The sequence below is a fragment of the Pavona decussata genome, unplaced genomic scaffold, assembly GCF_977016875.1.
Source record: "Pavona decussata unplaced genomic scaffold, jaPavDecu1.1 SCAFFOLD_37, whole genome shotgun sequence".
Taxonomy (NCBI): domain Eukaryota; kingdom Metazoa; phylum Cnidaria; class Anthozoa; order Scleractinia; family Agariciidae; genus Pavona; species Pavona decussata.
Window position 1 is genome coordinate 3486068 of NW_028145459.1, and position 12696 is coordinate 3498763.

At 38.8% G+C, this 12696-nt stretch overlaps 1 protein-coding gene and 1 non-coding gene across 2 annotated transcripts; one reads left to right on the plus strand and one right to left on the minus strand.

The window, feature by feature from the left end:
• Positions 1–2136: 2136 nt before the first annotated feature.
• LOC146484087 (uncharacterized) lies at positions 2137–5885 on the plus strand. Its single transcript, XM_085105384.1, has 2 exons — positions 2137–2717; positions 4144–5885. The coding sequence occupies exons 1-2, from the start codon at positions 2630–2632 to the stop codon at positions 5007–5009; spliced, it is 954 nt and encodes a 317-aa protein (XP_084961510.1). The 5' UTR covers positions 2137–2629; the 3' UTR covers positions 5010–5885.
• Positions 5886–8300: 2415 nt separating this feature from the next.
• Trnas-gga (transfer RNA serine (anticodon GGA)) lies at positions 8301–8373 on the minus strand. Its single transcript has one exon. It is a non-coding gene; the product is annotated as a tRNA-Ser (tRNA).
• Between the last annotated feature and the right edge of the window lie 4323 nt (positions 8374–12696).

Sequence of the window (12696 nt, forward strand, 5' to 3'; positions counted from 1 at the left end):
TGTTTAAATAACTTGTTAAAAAAGAAAAGGTCTAAGTTGTGCCGTACCTACCGTCACTGAGCGTGAGTTAATTTTTATGCAAATATTCCTGTATTTGCATTCAAATGTAAAGTGCGTAAAAACAAGAGAGCACGTGGAATTACAAGGATTTATATAAGAACGGCAAGTTAGAAAAATGAGCCTGTTACCCAACCGTGAACACACCACTTCATTGAAATGATAACAACGGATTAAAGCTTTTGGGGTTTCAAATCACCACTTTGTCATGAAAGAGCTACACTGTAGTTAAAACAATGATGCCGCAGTTTAATATATTGACCAGTTTCAATATGCAGCTAGCTACAGGTTTAAAATTAACAATCCGAGCAATGAAATGCTTTGCGTCATAGTTAAATAGTGTAAAAACACCAATTCCGTTATCAATAAAAAAGATAAGACCCTCGCCGAGGTACCCTGCTATTTTTTAGACAACATTGATAAGCCCCCTCCTGTGAAACATTCATTACTTGAGTTGTTTAATACAAAACACCAAATACCTTCCTACTTTGTTTACAAAATCGATCTATTTTTTACTTTTATTTTCACTACTTTTCAGTTCAACGTTTGCCGAGAAAATACGAGATTTTGTACTTCCACTTAGTTCAGAAGGCCGGTTTGAAAGAAACAAGGACATTACTCACGTTCAAAGAAGAGGTAATTTAATCGACAGCAGTGAACGCAGTATAACATTTGAGAACTTCGTTTTAATGAAAAAATGGCTCAAGAAGTTCACAGGTTAGGTTGCGAGTTCGCGCTTCAGTAATTAAACTTGCCGTTACCTTATCCGATTGCTCGACTCAACAATCGCAAATGCGTCAGCCAAACCGACAATTTCCAGGGCAAAATAAAGTTAAGTTTGGTTAACAGAAAAGCTAAGTTACCTTCCACGATTGTGACCAATATACACAAGCCAACTCAAAGAACACATGAAGGAACAATAGAGTGACAACGAGCTCCTGGAGTGCTGCGCTAGCTAGCCTTTCATTACACACTATCGCAATTCCTCCCTCACTCTTTTGTTTAACTCTCAAGACAAAGCTGAAACCTGTCACGTCCCATGAAAACGATACCTCACAAAGGAGAAACTCCTTTTAATATCACCCCCGAATTAGCCAGTCGCCTTTTGATTCAAGCGAAAAAAAAAATAGCTCTTAAAGTTTCTTCGGCGACCCTTGAGTTTAGAAAATGGAGACAATACGCCACAAGCAAAAGGACAACATAGACCCAACGTTACCGCACACAACACTCACAAACGATTTGGCTAAACAGTGTACTCTTTTGAAATTCTGTGGTTATGGAAAGTGACTCTCGAGCCTTGTTCGTTACCAAGAGACCTGGTTAACTTATTGTAAAGTTCGTATATGGTTCGTGGGAAGACATATAAATTAGCCACGCTGGAAATTAAAAAGCTTCGCTTGTGTCTTGCTTTTCAAACGCGGCCGGCACACAGTGCGCAAATTTTGTTTACCAGCGGAAATGCAACATGAATGAATCGTGTTGAAGTACGAAGTAACCAACGAATACGAAGGCCATGTTTAAGCCAAAAGAATGCAGTAACTAAGTGATTTTAAACAAGGCGTATTGAGTATCCTTAAAGAAAAGGTTTCCATTGACTAATGTAACAAGCGAAAATACCAGGAGAAAGTGAGAAATATTTACGATCATGGGAAGCTGTTTGCTGCGCATTTTATAATGCAGCAGTAGTATAACGTTCAATACATACTTCATTGGGAAGTCTTTTATGGGATTTTAGCATTGTTGTGACTAACCAGACAGCGGAAACTAACCACCTGCAGAGTAACCTAGAGCGCATGTGTGCTCTACAGAAGTGTCAGTTTAGAAACAAGGATAGACTTTGTAATATATTAAACAATAAAATACACGTCATTCTTATCTTTGCGGGGAATTTTCTGGCAAGAGCACGTTTGTCCAAATTTTACGGCAAATATGACTTTTACCTAGCCTCTAGTTCTCCAACACGTTTACATTTATTTTATTTAATTAAACAGAAAAGTGCCAAAATCTTAACGTGCCGGCTTTCTGTTTGCTCTTATCGACCAGGCAATTGAACAAGAAAAGCTTTCAAAGCATCAAAACACATTGATGTAAATTCTGCTGGATGAAAAGGGATTGCTTAAGGAATCGGGGTTTAAGCGATACGAAATTGTGTTTAAATAGCTATTGTTTCTATCCCCATCTGTTTACCAGTGGTTTGTTCTCTGATAGTTATGATAATAGTTCTAAACAAAACAAATGACCAATTTGAAAATTTGCAAGAAAATACCATTTTTATGCGCGGTGACCAAGACGTAGGAGTACATATAAATGTTATCTTATGCGTAAATCCGCCAGAAATGCTTTTGCGGTGGGAAATATTTTTAGGCCTAAAGAACAGATAAGTTCTATAACAGCTCATGAATTCAGTACATACAATAATATCGCGCACATGGGCATGGCTATACAAAAAGGTATCCAAATGAATGAAAACTAATTAAACTGCAATTTACATATTTGCAGAGGATTTTAAAAGAGCAGCCCTTGTAATTGTCTGTCATTTACAAGACAGTGCTCAGAATCGCAAGAGGAGAACATGCCGCGTTCATTTCTCGTCAGGGGAAAACAGGCCAATTCTGCTTTTACAGACAAATGTTCGAACGCAAATCAAGTGAAGATTGCAGGTGAGAGAGAAAATCAAACAGTATGCTTATTTTAATAATTTTCAAGGTCATGTTCTTTTCTATAATATTTTGTGAATGATCAAGAGAGATGTGCGAAATTGAATTGAACATGATTTGATCGTCGAGAAAAAAGCTGTGATGTTTTTAAAAACAAGTCGGAATGTTTCGTATTCAAGTAATCGCCCTTTCTGGCAAAGTTCGTGCAAATACCCCGCACGGGAGTGAAATCGCACAGGAACTCTCAAATAAAGGATTACTCTTCGAAGCGAGAATGGTAACATCGAACAAAACTGAGATTTCATTGCATAATCCAGTGCGAACCTTAACCGTGGACAGGTATTGCGGAAATTACTGACAATTAGTTTTTTCGTAACCACTTGAATTGGGATTGAGGAAGTATCTTCAGGGACCGTCTCCAAGACACGGAACGTCTTTTTGGATAATTTTTCTCCATGATCTTTACAGCACTTTTGTGAGCAAAAATCTTAAGCCGGCACGGATAATTACCTTTTCAGGAAATGAATTTTGGCTTACGCTACTGTTCCAGCATCTTCAGTTACTTTAGGTTCGGGGCACGTCTATTTAGCACAAGTATAATTGTTCGATGCCGTAATTTCTGTTCGCTGTATTGACCATCAAACACTATTAATTTGCAATGTTGAATACCTTAAATAAAATAAATCATGCAAAAATAAAACCATTTAGCGATAGAAGAGAAAACTATTATTACAATGTATTTTTTGGTCGTCAACAAACTTTTTTGTAAACTTTGGTTAGGTATCCTCTGGGAGACGTTTCTAAAGAATTGTCCCCATCTGGTATTAATGGCGTACTGGTTTTTCAATCCTAATACTGTGGTTAATTGCTTAGCCGATTAAAAATTGAGGCTTCCGTCCACAAGTTTTCTCTCACTTTCAGACCCCGAGACAAAATAACAGTAAAAAACAATCAAATAATTGAAGATTTAGTTTATTCTACAGAGGATTTCCTAATAGAGAGTGTTGATATTGATTTGAAACAAAGTCTTTGCAACGGGGATATTGTAATATCCATGCGGGATTTTTTTTCAAATCTGCGTCACTCCAAATAACGCATAAAATTGTACTCCCATTTCCTACGGAAAATCATTTATTTTCTGGTACAATAAAGACAAAATTGAAGATAAAAACGGCGTGAAGATTTTAAACGTTATTTTAAATTAAAAGAAATAGAAAAGGTTGTTTTTCCGCGGTGTGAGGCCGTTACTTGGTTGCATTATGGACCCGAAGCTATGTACTTCCAACTCAGCGAGGCCGATCAATATAAGTTTTCAACATCATTGCTTGGAAAAAAAATTACGGTCTTTTGTTCAAGGTTTCCTCCATTTACCTTAAATCGAATGGAACTGGACGAATTTTGATTAGTATAAATCCGACCTCTTTTGCAGAATTGAAAACGGAGAAGACCCTTGGAGATGCAGATTCGTGTGTTAATAAGACCTGTCCTACAGCGTCCACCCCGCTTCACGATTCTACATTTAGCCATGTTCTACACACAGATGGTAGCCCTCCAACCCGCCTACCCATTCTTTATAGACGTCATGGATCAGAGCTCTTTGACTCCAAGCTGCAGTTTGGTTTTCCAAAGGTCCCATATGCCCTGACTCCACCATCGCCGTTTGTTTTCAGACCCGTACCAAGATATGGCGGCATACAATACCCCTTCAGCTGCCCGAACCTTTCTGCCAATCCTCCTACACTCAACTTCAACCATGTACTTCATCATTCCCCGTTCATTCCAAGACCTTTTCCAAAAGAAGCCTTCTTTCCTCCAACTGGGCAGCTGTGCTATCGACCACCGACGAATTTAGACCGCAAGCTAGACGCTGAACGAGAACCTTCAAACACCGAAGAAATGACACCTAACGAAGCAACCGTCTTGAAAACAAAAGTCTACAAGTGCTTAGAATGTGGGAAGGAGTTCAAGCGACCTTCGAGCCTCTCCACGCATAAACTTATCCATTCTGATCACAAGCCTTACTCTTGCAGTTATTGTGGTAAAAATTTTCTTCGCAAGTCGGACATGAAGAAACACACATTGATGCACACTGGGGTGAAACCTTTCCAATGTAAGCAGTGCGGGAAGGTGTTTAGTCAGTCGTCTAACATGTTAACCCACATGAGGCGACACACAGGGATCAAACCGTTTCCCTGCAAGATTTGCGGCAGGCGATTCTATCGAAAAGTTGATGTGCGACGGCATACTATGAGGCATGAGTATAAAACGGGGTTGGAGGAAGACGGTACCCAATAACTGAGCCACCCTGAGCAGTCGCTGATCACGATAAACTAACCTTGTACAAGAGCTGGAAGGACAAACTATTTTAAAGAACAAATGAAGGTGGAACACAGTCCGCTTTGTACAATGTGAAATAAACAGTTAAGCACTTTTTATTGCAAAAAGAAATGCGGCATTGAAATATAAGAACCGAATCGTTGCATTTCTTTGTAAACAGCAACAAATAGTTGTTAGTTTTAAAGCCACATAAGTAGATAGGAATGATTTGTTTAAAAATTTCTCATCAATTCCCGAAATGTATATAGGATTATTATTTCTTGTTGCGTTCACATGTGTGTATGTATGTCATGTAGGGAAAGTGTCGTGTTTTAAAGGCATTTATCTTTAACCTCATTTATTTCGGTTTATTTGTCTTTTAGTTTCATTCTTTGACTGTTGGGACATTTATAGAAATAATACTCGGCTGTGAAATAAGCTCAACTAGCCTCGTGGTATTGAGAGCAGTGAAGAGACCCGCCATAGCTCAATGGAACAAATTTGCATGCAACTTTCGTTTTGTTCCCACAAGAATTTAAGTCAATTTGAATTGAACTTAAGTATAAAAGCACATTTAACAGGTAACACGTTGTGTGATTGTTAATTGCGCAAGAAATTTGAATTTAGGATGTATTAGAATGATTACCGTTTTTTAGACAAAACCCAATGCCATCGGATCAGTTGTGCTTTTCTTTCACAGTAAGTGTTCTGTTTCTTTGAGTGCAATTCAAGCGATAGGTCGTTTAGATATTGATTCTGTATAAAAGACAGCACACAATGAATTTCTTCCCAAGCGATTATGTTACTTTAGAAAACAGAAAAGGGTTATTCAATAAACAAACATGATACAGACTGGCCATGAGATGCTGTCTTCCTCGTCAATACAGGTGATCCACGCCGCGAGAATATCTACAACTGTGAAGATGGGAATTCGTCTAAATAAGAAAAAAAAAATGAAGGAGAAGAAGCATTCGCTCTTACCTTGGAAATTTGCACGTTTTATTGCAGGGTCCTTTCAACAAGAAAGAAAAACAAAACAGAAAAGGGGTGAATAAGAGGAAATGAATAATTGCTTAAACAAAGCGCAATATCTTGGTCATTTAGCACAACCGCTCAGAAAAAAAAAACATGAATATTAATAGGCCGTCACTAGAATAAAACACTCAGCTATTTTTTAAAGCTGGGGTAAGAATTCAATTGAACAACTTCAACCATGTACTTTTTTTCTTCCTAAAAAACTTTTTATTTTGCGAGAAAAAATGTCTTTCCTTCAACTAGATAAATGTAAAGGAAAACGGCTTGTTTCTACGATACCAAAATGGCACTTGAAAACACTTTTCACAATGTGACAATGACAAACAGGCTACATGAGACCTTCCTTTATCATTTGAACCCAATACTTCAATGGCGATGTCTCTATAACGTTGCTTCCTTTCCGACAATGAACGGAATTCTTACAAAGTTTTGTTAAAAAGAACTTCATTGAGTTTATACCTCTTTGTGTTATTATGTTAATGATCGGAACTTACAACTCAATGGCCCGTCACTGATTTTAACTTCTGCTGCCCACCAAGGTAGCATATCTTACGAATGTCAACAAATTAGTACTATAAACCAACGTTTGCTTAAATTATTTGCGCGCAATGATCCAGTCGAACATTTTTCTCTCTACCGTGGTGTGTACAGCCCGTATAAACTGACTAGAATTTTCATGCTCAGGGACAAAACCATGTAAAACGAACTGTTGTGCTGGTTATGCGTCTAGAGAAGATATAGCATCTTAGCTGATGGTAATGTGATAGATCTATTAGCTTATCTAGTTGCCTTTCAAAGAACTTTCAAAACAGGTGGAAAATTTGAGGATGGATTAATGAGCATAGGAAACAACGCTGACGTAAATGAAAATGTTTTTTTTTTCACCTTATTGTGAACCCCCGCAAAACTGTTTTTAAAAGCCAAAGAAATATCAAGGCCCCCAGCACTTATTTGTTGTGATAAAACTGAACATCTCTCGGACGCCAAGCAACAAGAAACACCTCGCGAGAATGCAATTTGAATGGCTTATCACTAACTATTGTTGAGATAAGGACATCTTGATTACATTTTCACAAAACAGGGAGTCGAAGTGATGGCACAATGGTGAGAAAATAGAAAGCAGAACTCTTTTACAATAATTTCAAAATGGATCGATTTCAAATTAGGGGCAATTTGTACGACATGCTGACTACCACCAAAGAGCTCGCTTTGAAAATATTTACCTTAAGTTGTAAAGAAAACGTTTTAGTAAAATATGCCCATGGAACGATAATCCGTTCGACGCGTGGTTTAATAGGAGATTGAAAATTTACCTTTATTAGGGTATTACCGTAGTAAACCTAAAGGATTATTTTAAGTTTTTTTCAAATGCAATTGGACATAACAAAACAACACCGTGTATTACGAGATAGTTTTGTTTAATGAGCTGTATTCAATATTGCTTAATGAGGCACAAGTTTTTATTTAAACGCGCCTCCCATTCCGTTTGTTGATTGCAGCTATTTCAGGGGCGGTGGGCCTTTTGTGAAGACCTCCCAGTTGCTTACACATAAAAACTTTGAAAATCCTCCGCGCTAATCCAGAAGTGTAAACATTTTACACAATACCCGAACGAGAAAAGAAAATTACGCATCAAGGTTTCAATAGACGCATACAAAACGGCGCGTTTAGTTAATGGCAAATATATTAAATTCGCAATTAGCTTTAATATTTGATTTTCTTTTAGCGGCCGATCACGGTACAGCCCACCTTTTCAATTTCCGAACCGCTTTGTTTTAAGTTCCCCTATTTTGAAAACAAAGTTACAATGTCAATTGTTTCAAAGTTATGCTAAGAGATGTATCTGAGATATTGTTTATTCTTGTATAAACTTGAAATAATATCGTCAATGTCGTTTCAGTAAAAGCGAGCGAGCGACCATGATCGTAGATTCTTCATTTGCTCCCACAAATCTGGGGTGGGTGGGGTGGGTGGGGATTTGACGCTCTCCTTGAAGGCTGTGTCCATTGTGCCCGGAGGTTAAGCCTGACATTGCCTTTTCACAAACCAATTTTTACTCACAATGGTACCTCTTTCAGATACATAAAACAAAAAAAATGTGCCTCGTTCTTATTGCCAAATCGGGTAGAATACATATATTTCAACTGCGGATCATAAGAATGAAGTGGATGGGCCTCGCAGTTATCTACGCAACTTAAGTAGTTGCGAAAAGAAAACCTGAAACAAATTAAATTCAGGCTTGAACGGGATTCGAACCCATGACCTCTGCGATTCCGGTGCAGTGCTTTACCAACTGAGCTATCAAGCCAACTGGGAGCTGGTCATATTGTGAGTTCGTAATACACCCCTAGAGGTGAATTGAAGTGGGATAAGTGAAATACATATATGAATGAATTAAGTTGTACACAAAACTGCGATGTTCATTCACTAAGAGCCCCATGGCGAATTTCAGCCCGGTTGGGGGACTGAAAATTCATCGCGATTGCATGAGCAATATCCGAAGCCCGCCGCAAAATTTAAAATCGCGCAGGAAGACTCCAAAATGGCGGCCGAGGACAAGACTTTTGTCATGTTTTCGTCTTCTCTAGATATCTACTATCTCGCCTTCTTCGACCTGGTATAAAGAAAGTCGGTTCGCGTTTATATATACGATCCCTTTGTCTGCATTGAAGCCACTGTTGCTGTATTCCATCTTAACTGTGTGATCAGCCAGACATCGAAAAAGATTCTCCACCTTATCCCACCTAAATATGTCCTCTTTGACAGCCGCCACTCGGCTTCTTTCATTGAAAACAAAATCATTGCGCATGCCCAATTAATTTCTTTTTCAGCCCTGCCTGAAAGATTCGATCATGATTACATGAGAATTTGCAGCCCGTTTGACCAGGCTGACATTTCCAGACCAGTTAGCTCAAACTGAGCTAGAAATATCTGACAGCTGGGTTTAAATTCGGCCCGGGCTGAAACTTTCATGGCATGTAATCGTAGTCTGACATTTCAGACTACATGTAATCGCAACTTTCTTTTCAAGAGGATTTGTTCCAGAAGCCGTTGTATTGTAATTTCCTCTCATTTTTGGCTACCCTTTCTAGTTACTTGGATTAATTGCCACCGTATTTTTCTACAACCAAGTGAAAAATGTTAAATTTCGCTACCCGGTCTTTTAAAGTAAGCCTTCATTCACGTACAGCACACTGTGGAGTACCCCCACCCCGCCGCGACTCGCCAAGCAAATGGAGCTAAATGGAAACTGGAGGCCAGCCGGTTAACAATTCCACACAAGCTCATACATTTTCTTGTAAATGCTTAATTTGCGAGATACGAGTTTGTCAGGAAAGTCAGAGAAATTGCAGCCATTGGGTTATAAGAAGGTTTTTGGCTGCTGAAAGGTGAGTAATTGTTCTCCATTGATGTCGTGTTATCCGATAAAATACCTTATACATATAATTGACATTTTCGCGTATAGCACACATTGGTCACGTTGCGGCTGAACTAGTGAGTAAACAATTTATGAATTGCAAACCTTAGGGCCTGTTTACAGGAGGGAGGGTGCTCCGGCAAACCGAGCTACCCTAGGAGAGCCAACTCTTTTCATACGTTTCTTTAGAAAACGCATTGAAACGTTTACATGCTAGACAGGCTAACCTGCCTTCCCGAGGCACCCTTCTAAGAGGACTATCTTTTTACGATGTAAACGGCTCGTGCCGGGTTACCTCCTGGCCGAGGTTAGAAGACCGTCAAAGCAGCGTTATCTCGATTCCAAGGCAGCTTTTAACATTAACTGCCTGTGGGGACTACGCTCAATTAGTAGAGTGCGAAATAATAACCCTTGACACTGAAAAGTGGCCACTAACGGAATGAGTGATAAAAAAATTTAACTTGCCGCCAAAACGTTTCTTTTGTCCGCCATCTTGTTTGTTGTGCTTAGCGGTCGCTCAAAAGATAGCTCACTGACTATCGGCCCCTCCGTTAGATGTTGCGGAGTATGCAGCCCAGTACCTTTCACGTTCTTGACTCATGTGTAGCCTGGGCACTACCTTAACCGATGACACAACAATACAAGTTATCGACGTTGACGTCATAATATCGACAACGTATAGGATCGATTTGAAAAACTGGTGTCCACATACAAAGAGGAATGAGTTTGAGGAATAACATGTGCATGATGACTAGTGTGGTCTATATAAACAATAGCCTCCATTTGGCGCGAAAATATGCTCAGATATTTGTCCGCGGCCATTATCTGTTCCGAGAAGCGAACAGTTTTCCGAGAGCGAAGCTCGAGGAAAACTGTGAGCTTCGAGGAGCAGATAATGTCCAAGGACAAATATCTGAGCATATTTTCGCGCCAAATGAAGGCTATTGTGGTTATTATCCTTCAAATATTTTTCGCTACATGTAGCAACGAGCTTGAGTATTTGAACATTTTGTTTAGGAACAGCTTACCATCAAAAACATTTTGAGGGTATGTTAATTTCTGATACTACTCTATCGACCAGCAGGTTTATCTCTCCTTCTGTCACAAAAGCAAACCGTTCCCCCATCTTGACATTAATTTTAATTGTAAACAAGACACGCCTTGCAGTTTTTGAAATTGGGGAATATCACTTGGGGAATACCGTCGGATATTCCTCAGTTTTAGCTGGGGCTGATATTCGGTCACGTGAGGCGTTTAGACCAATCGCGCGCGAGCGAAAATATTTGATGGATTATAATTGTGGCATATTTTTTAATATGCGAAGTAAGATTTATGCGAAATTGGATAAAAGACACGAATCAATCAAGCGCCCCCTTTTCTGGCCAGTCGTGCTAAGAGTAGCAGCTTTGTTGGCTGTACTACGACAATAGAGGGATTTAGGATCTGGTTTACGGCAAATGGCAAACGTGAGATTCGTGTTTATGTTCTCTTGAAAAAATTAGTGCACAGATGAGAATAGTGCAAAATAATTCTGAAATTGATGCTAGCAAAACTTCTCAATTTTACTGAGAACTGAAAACAGCGAGCGGCAAATATAGGATAAACATGGTCACGTGAGCAGCTGGTCACGTGGTCATTTCTGCTGTTAGCCGCAAACGTAATTCTAAAATTAACCGACTCTTGCGCTGCCACACTTTCGCGCTCCCCCGAAAAAAAGAACGCCTGATCGCAGGTTAATTCTAAATCTCTCTTAATAACAACGAAACAATGGGGGATCGAGGTTCGAAAAGACGAAAAATTCAGATTTTTTTTATTTATGCACTACTTCAACAGTTTACTTCTAAAGGAAATTACGATGCATCACAAAAGTAACAAAAAGACAACATTATTATATAAATCATCAAAGGTAAAATGTGCGCAGTGACCAAAGGAGCTAAGGCTTTCGAGTTGGTCACTGCCACGTGCAGCTAACTGGCGTATAACGTGCAACTAACAGCACAAAACAAAAGATAAGAAAAAGAAGAGAGCATAAAATCATACTACAATTTTTACATAAAAACAAAGGAAATGATAAAAAGTCTGATTGTAGGTTAGGAACAAGTGACGGATTAGAAAAAAAGGTGAGTACTGTTTATATGTCACATTCTGCTGTACGGAAAAGTTCCCCTTTCACCTTGGGACTGAAAGGTGTTACTTCAGAAACTGCTCGAGAAAAAGTGCGAAATTGTAAAGGCCATTAGCAAGTAGACAAGCTTAACAAAACGTAAAGAGTTTCTAAGAGAATTGGAAACCTAATTAAATGCACTTTCTCAAACCTTCAAGTGTGAAAAGGTCGGTGTTATATAAAACAAAAACGGCAAATACGGCATTTATAAATATTTAACAATTAATGCTTGAAAGCAAATAAAACCCCATCTGTTGTCTGTCGGTAATTACCCATAGACCGATTCGGCTAACGATATGTTGTACCCAATTCAAATCCTCTGGGCATAAAATGTTTTGTTCTAAGTATTTCCATATCATTTAATTAAATGTGAATGTTACATTATAATGCAAATGCCATAAACAAAGAATCTTAACCCCTAGGGATCTGAATTGGGTACAACATTGGGTAAGCCGAATGGGTCTATTACATGCATCCCTAAGTGATATATAAAATCCACTTTTAATCCATTTTTATCTCCAAGTTTGCAGACCGTCTCCCAGTGTACAAGACAGACTATTTTGGCCGACCTCTTTCCTGTCACCTCATACAACCGGCTTAACTTGACGTGAACAACAATGTTTATTTGTCTCGGGTAAAGCCTCGCTTCCTACTTTCGCAAAATGGGAGAATTAATTAGCGCGTCTTTTGTTTCACCAGAAGCCACAAAGATAAAGATTCACTCCTTGTGAAAAAGCAGACCAGCTGTGATTTCCGATCAGAAGAGATAACTTTATTTATTCGGGAAGCAAGATTTCTTTACTTTCCAAGGCAATATAAACTCAACCATTGGCCGACTCTTGTTGAGTTTCCCTCCCTCGAATATTCAGCTAAAGTGATACGGAAAAGACATATCAGCAAAATTAATTATGTCTACGTTAAATCCTGTCGTTTAGCACGCCTCCAATATCGTTTTAACTCAAAACGTCTTCAATATTCTTTTAAACTTAAACGAATCGTCCGAAAATGATGTTATCTCTGTAATGATAAAGGAAAGACGTTACATCTGC

What these genes read in the sequence shown, in the direction of transcription:
- LOC146484087 (XM_085105384.1), top strand. Translation starts at nt 2,630, where the DNA reads ATGCCGCGTTCATTTCTCGTCAGGGGAAAACAGGCCAATTCTGCTTTT. An exon ending in AAATCAAGTGAAGATTGCAG is followed by an intron (nt 2,718 to 4,143) that starts GTGAGAGAGAAA and finishes CCTCTTTTGCAG; the next exon opens with AATTGAAAACGGAGAAGACC.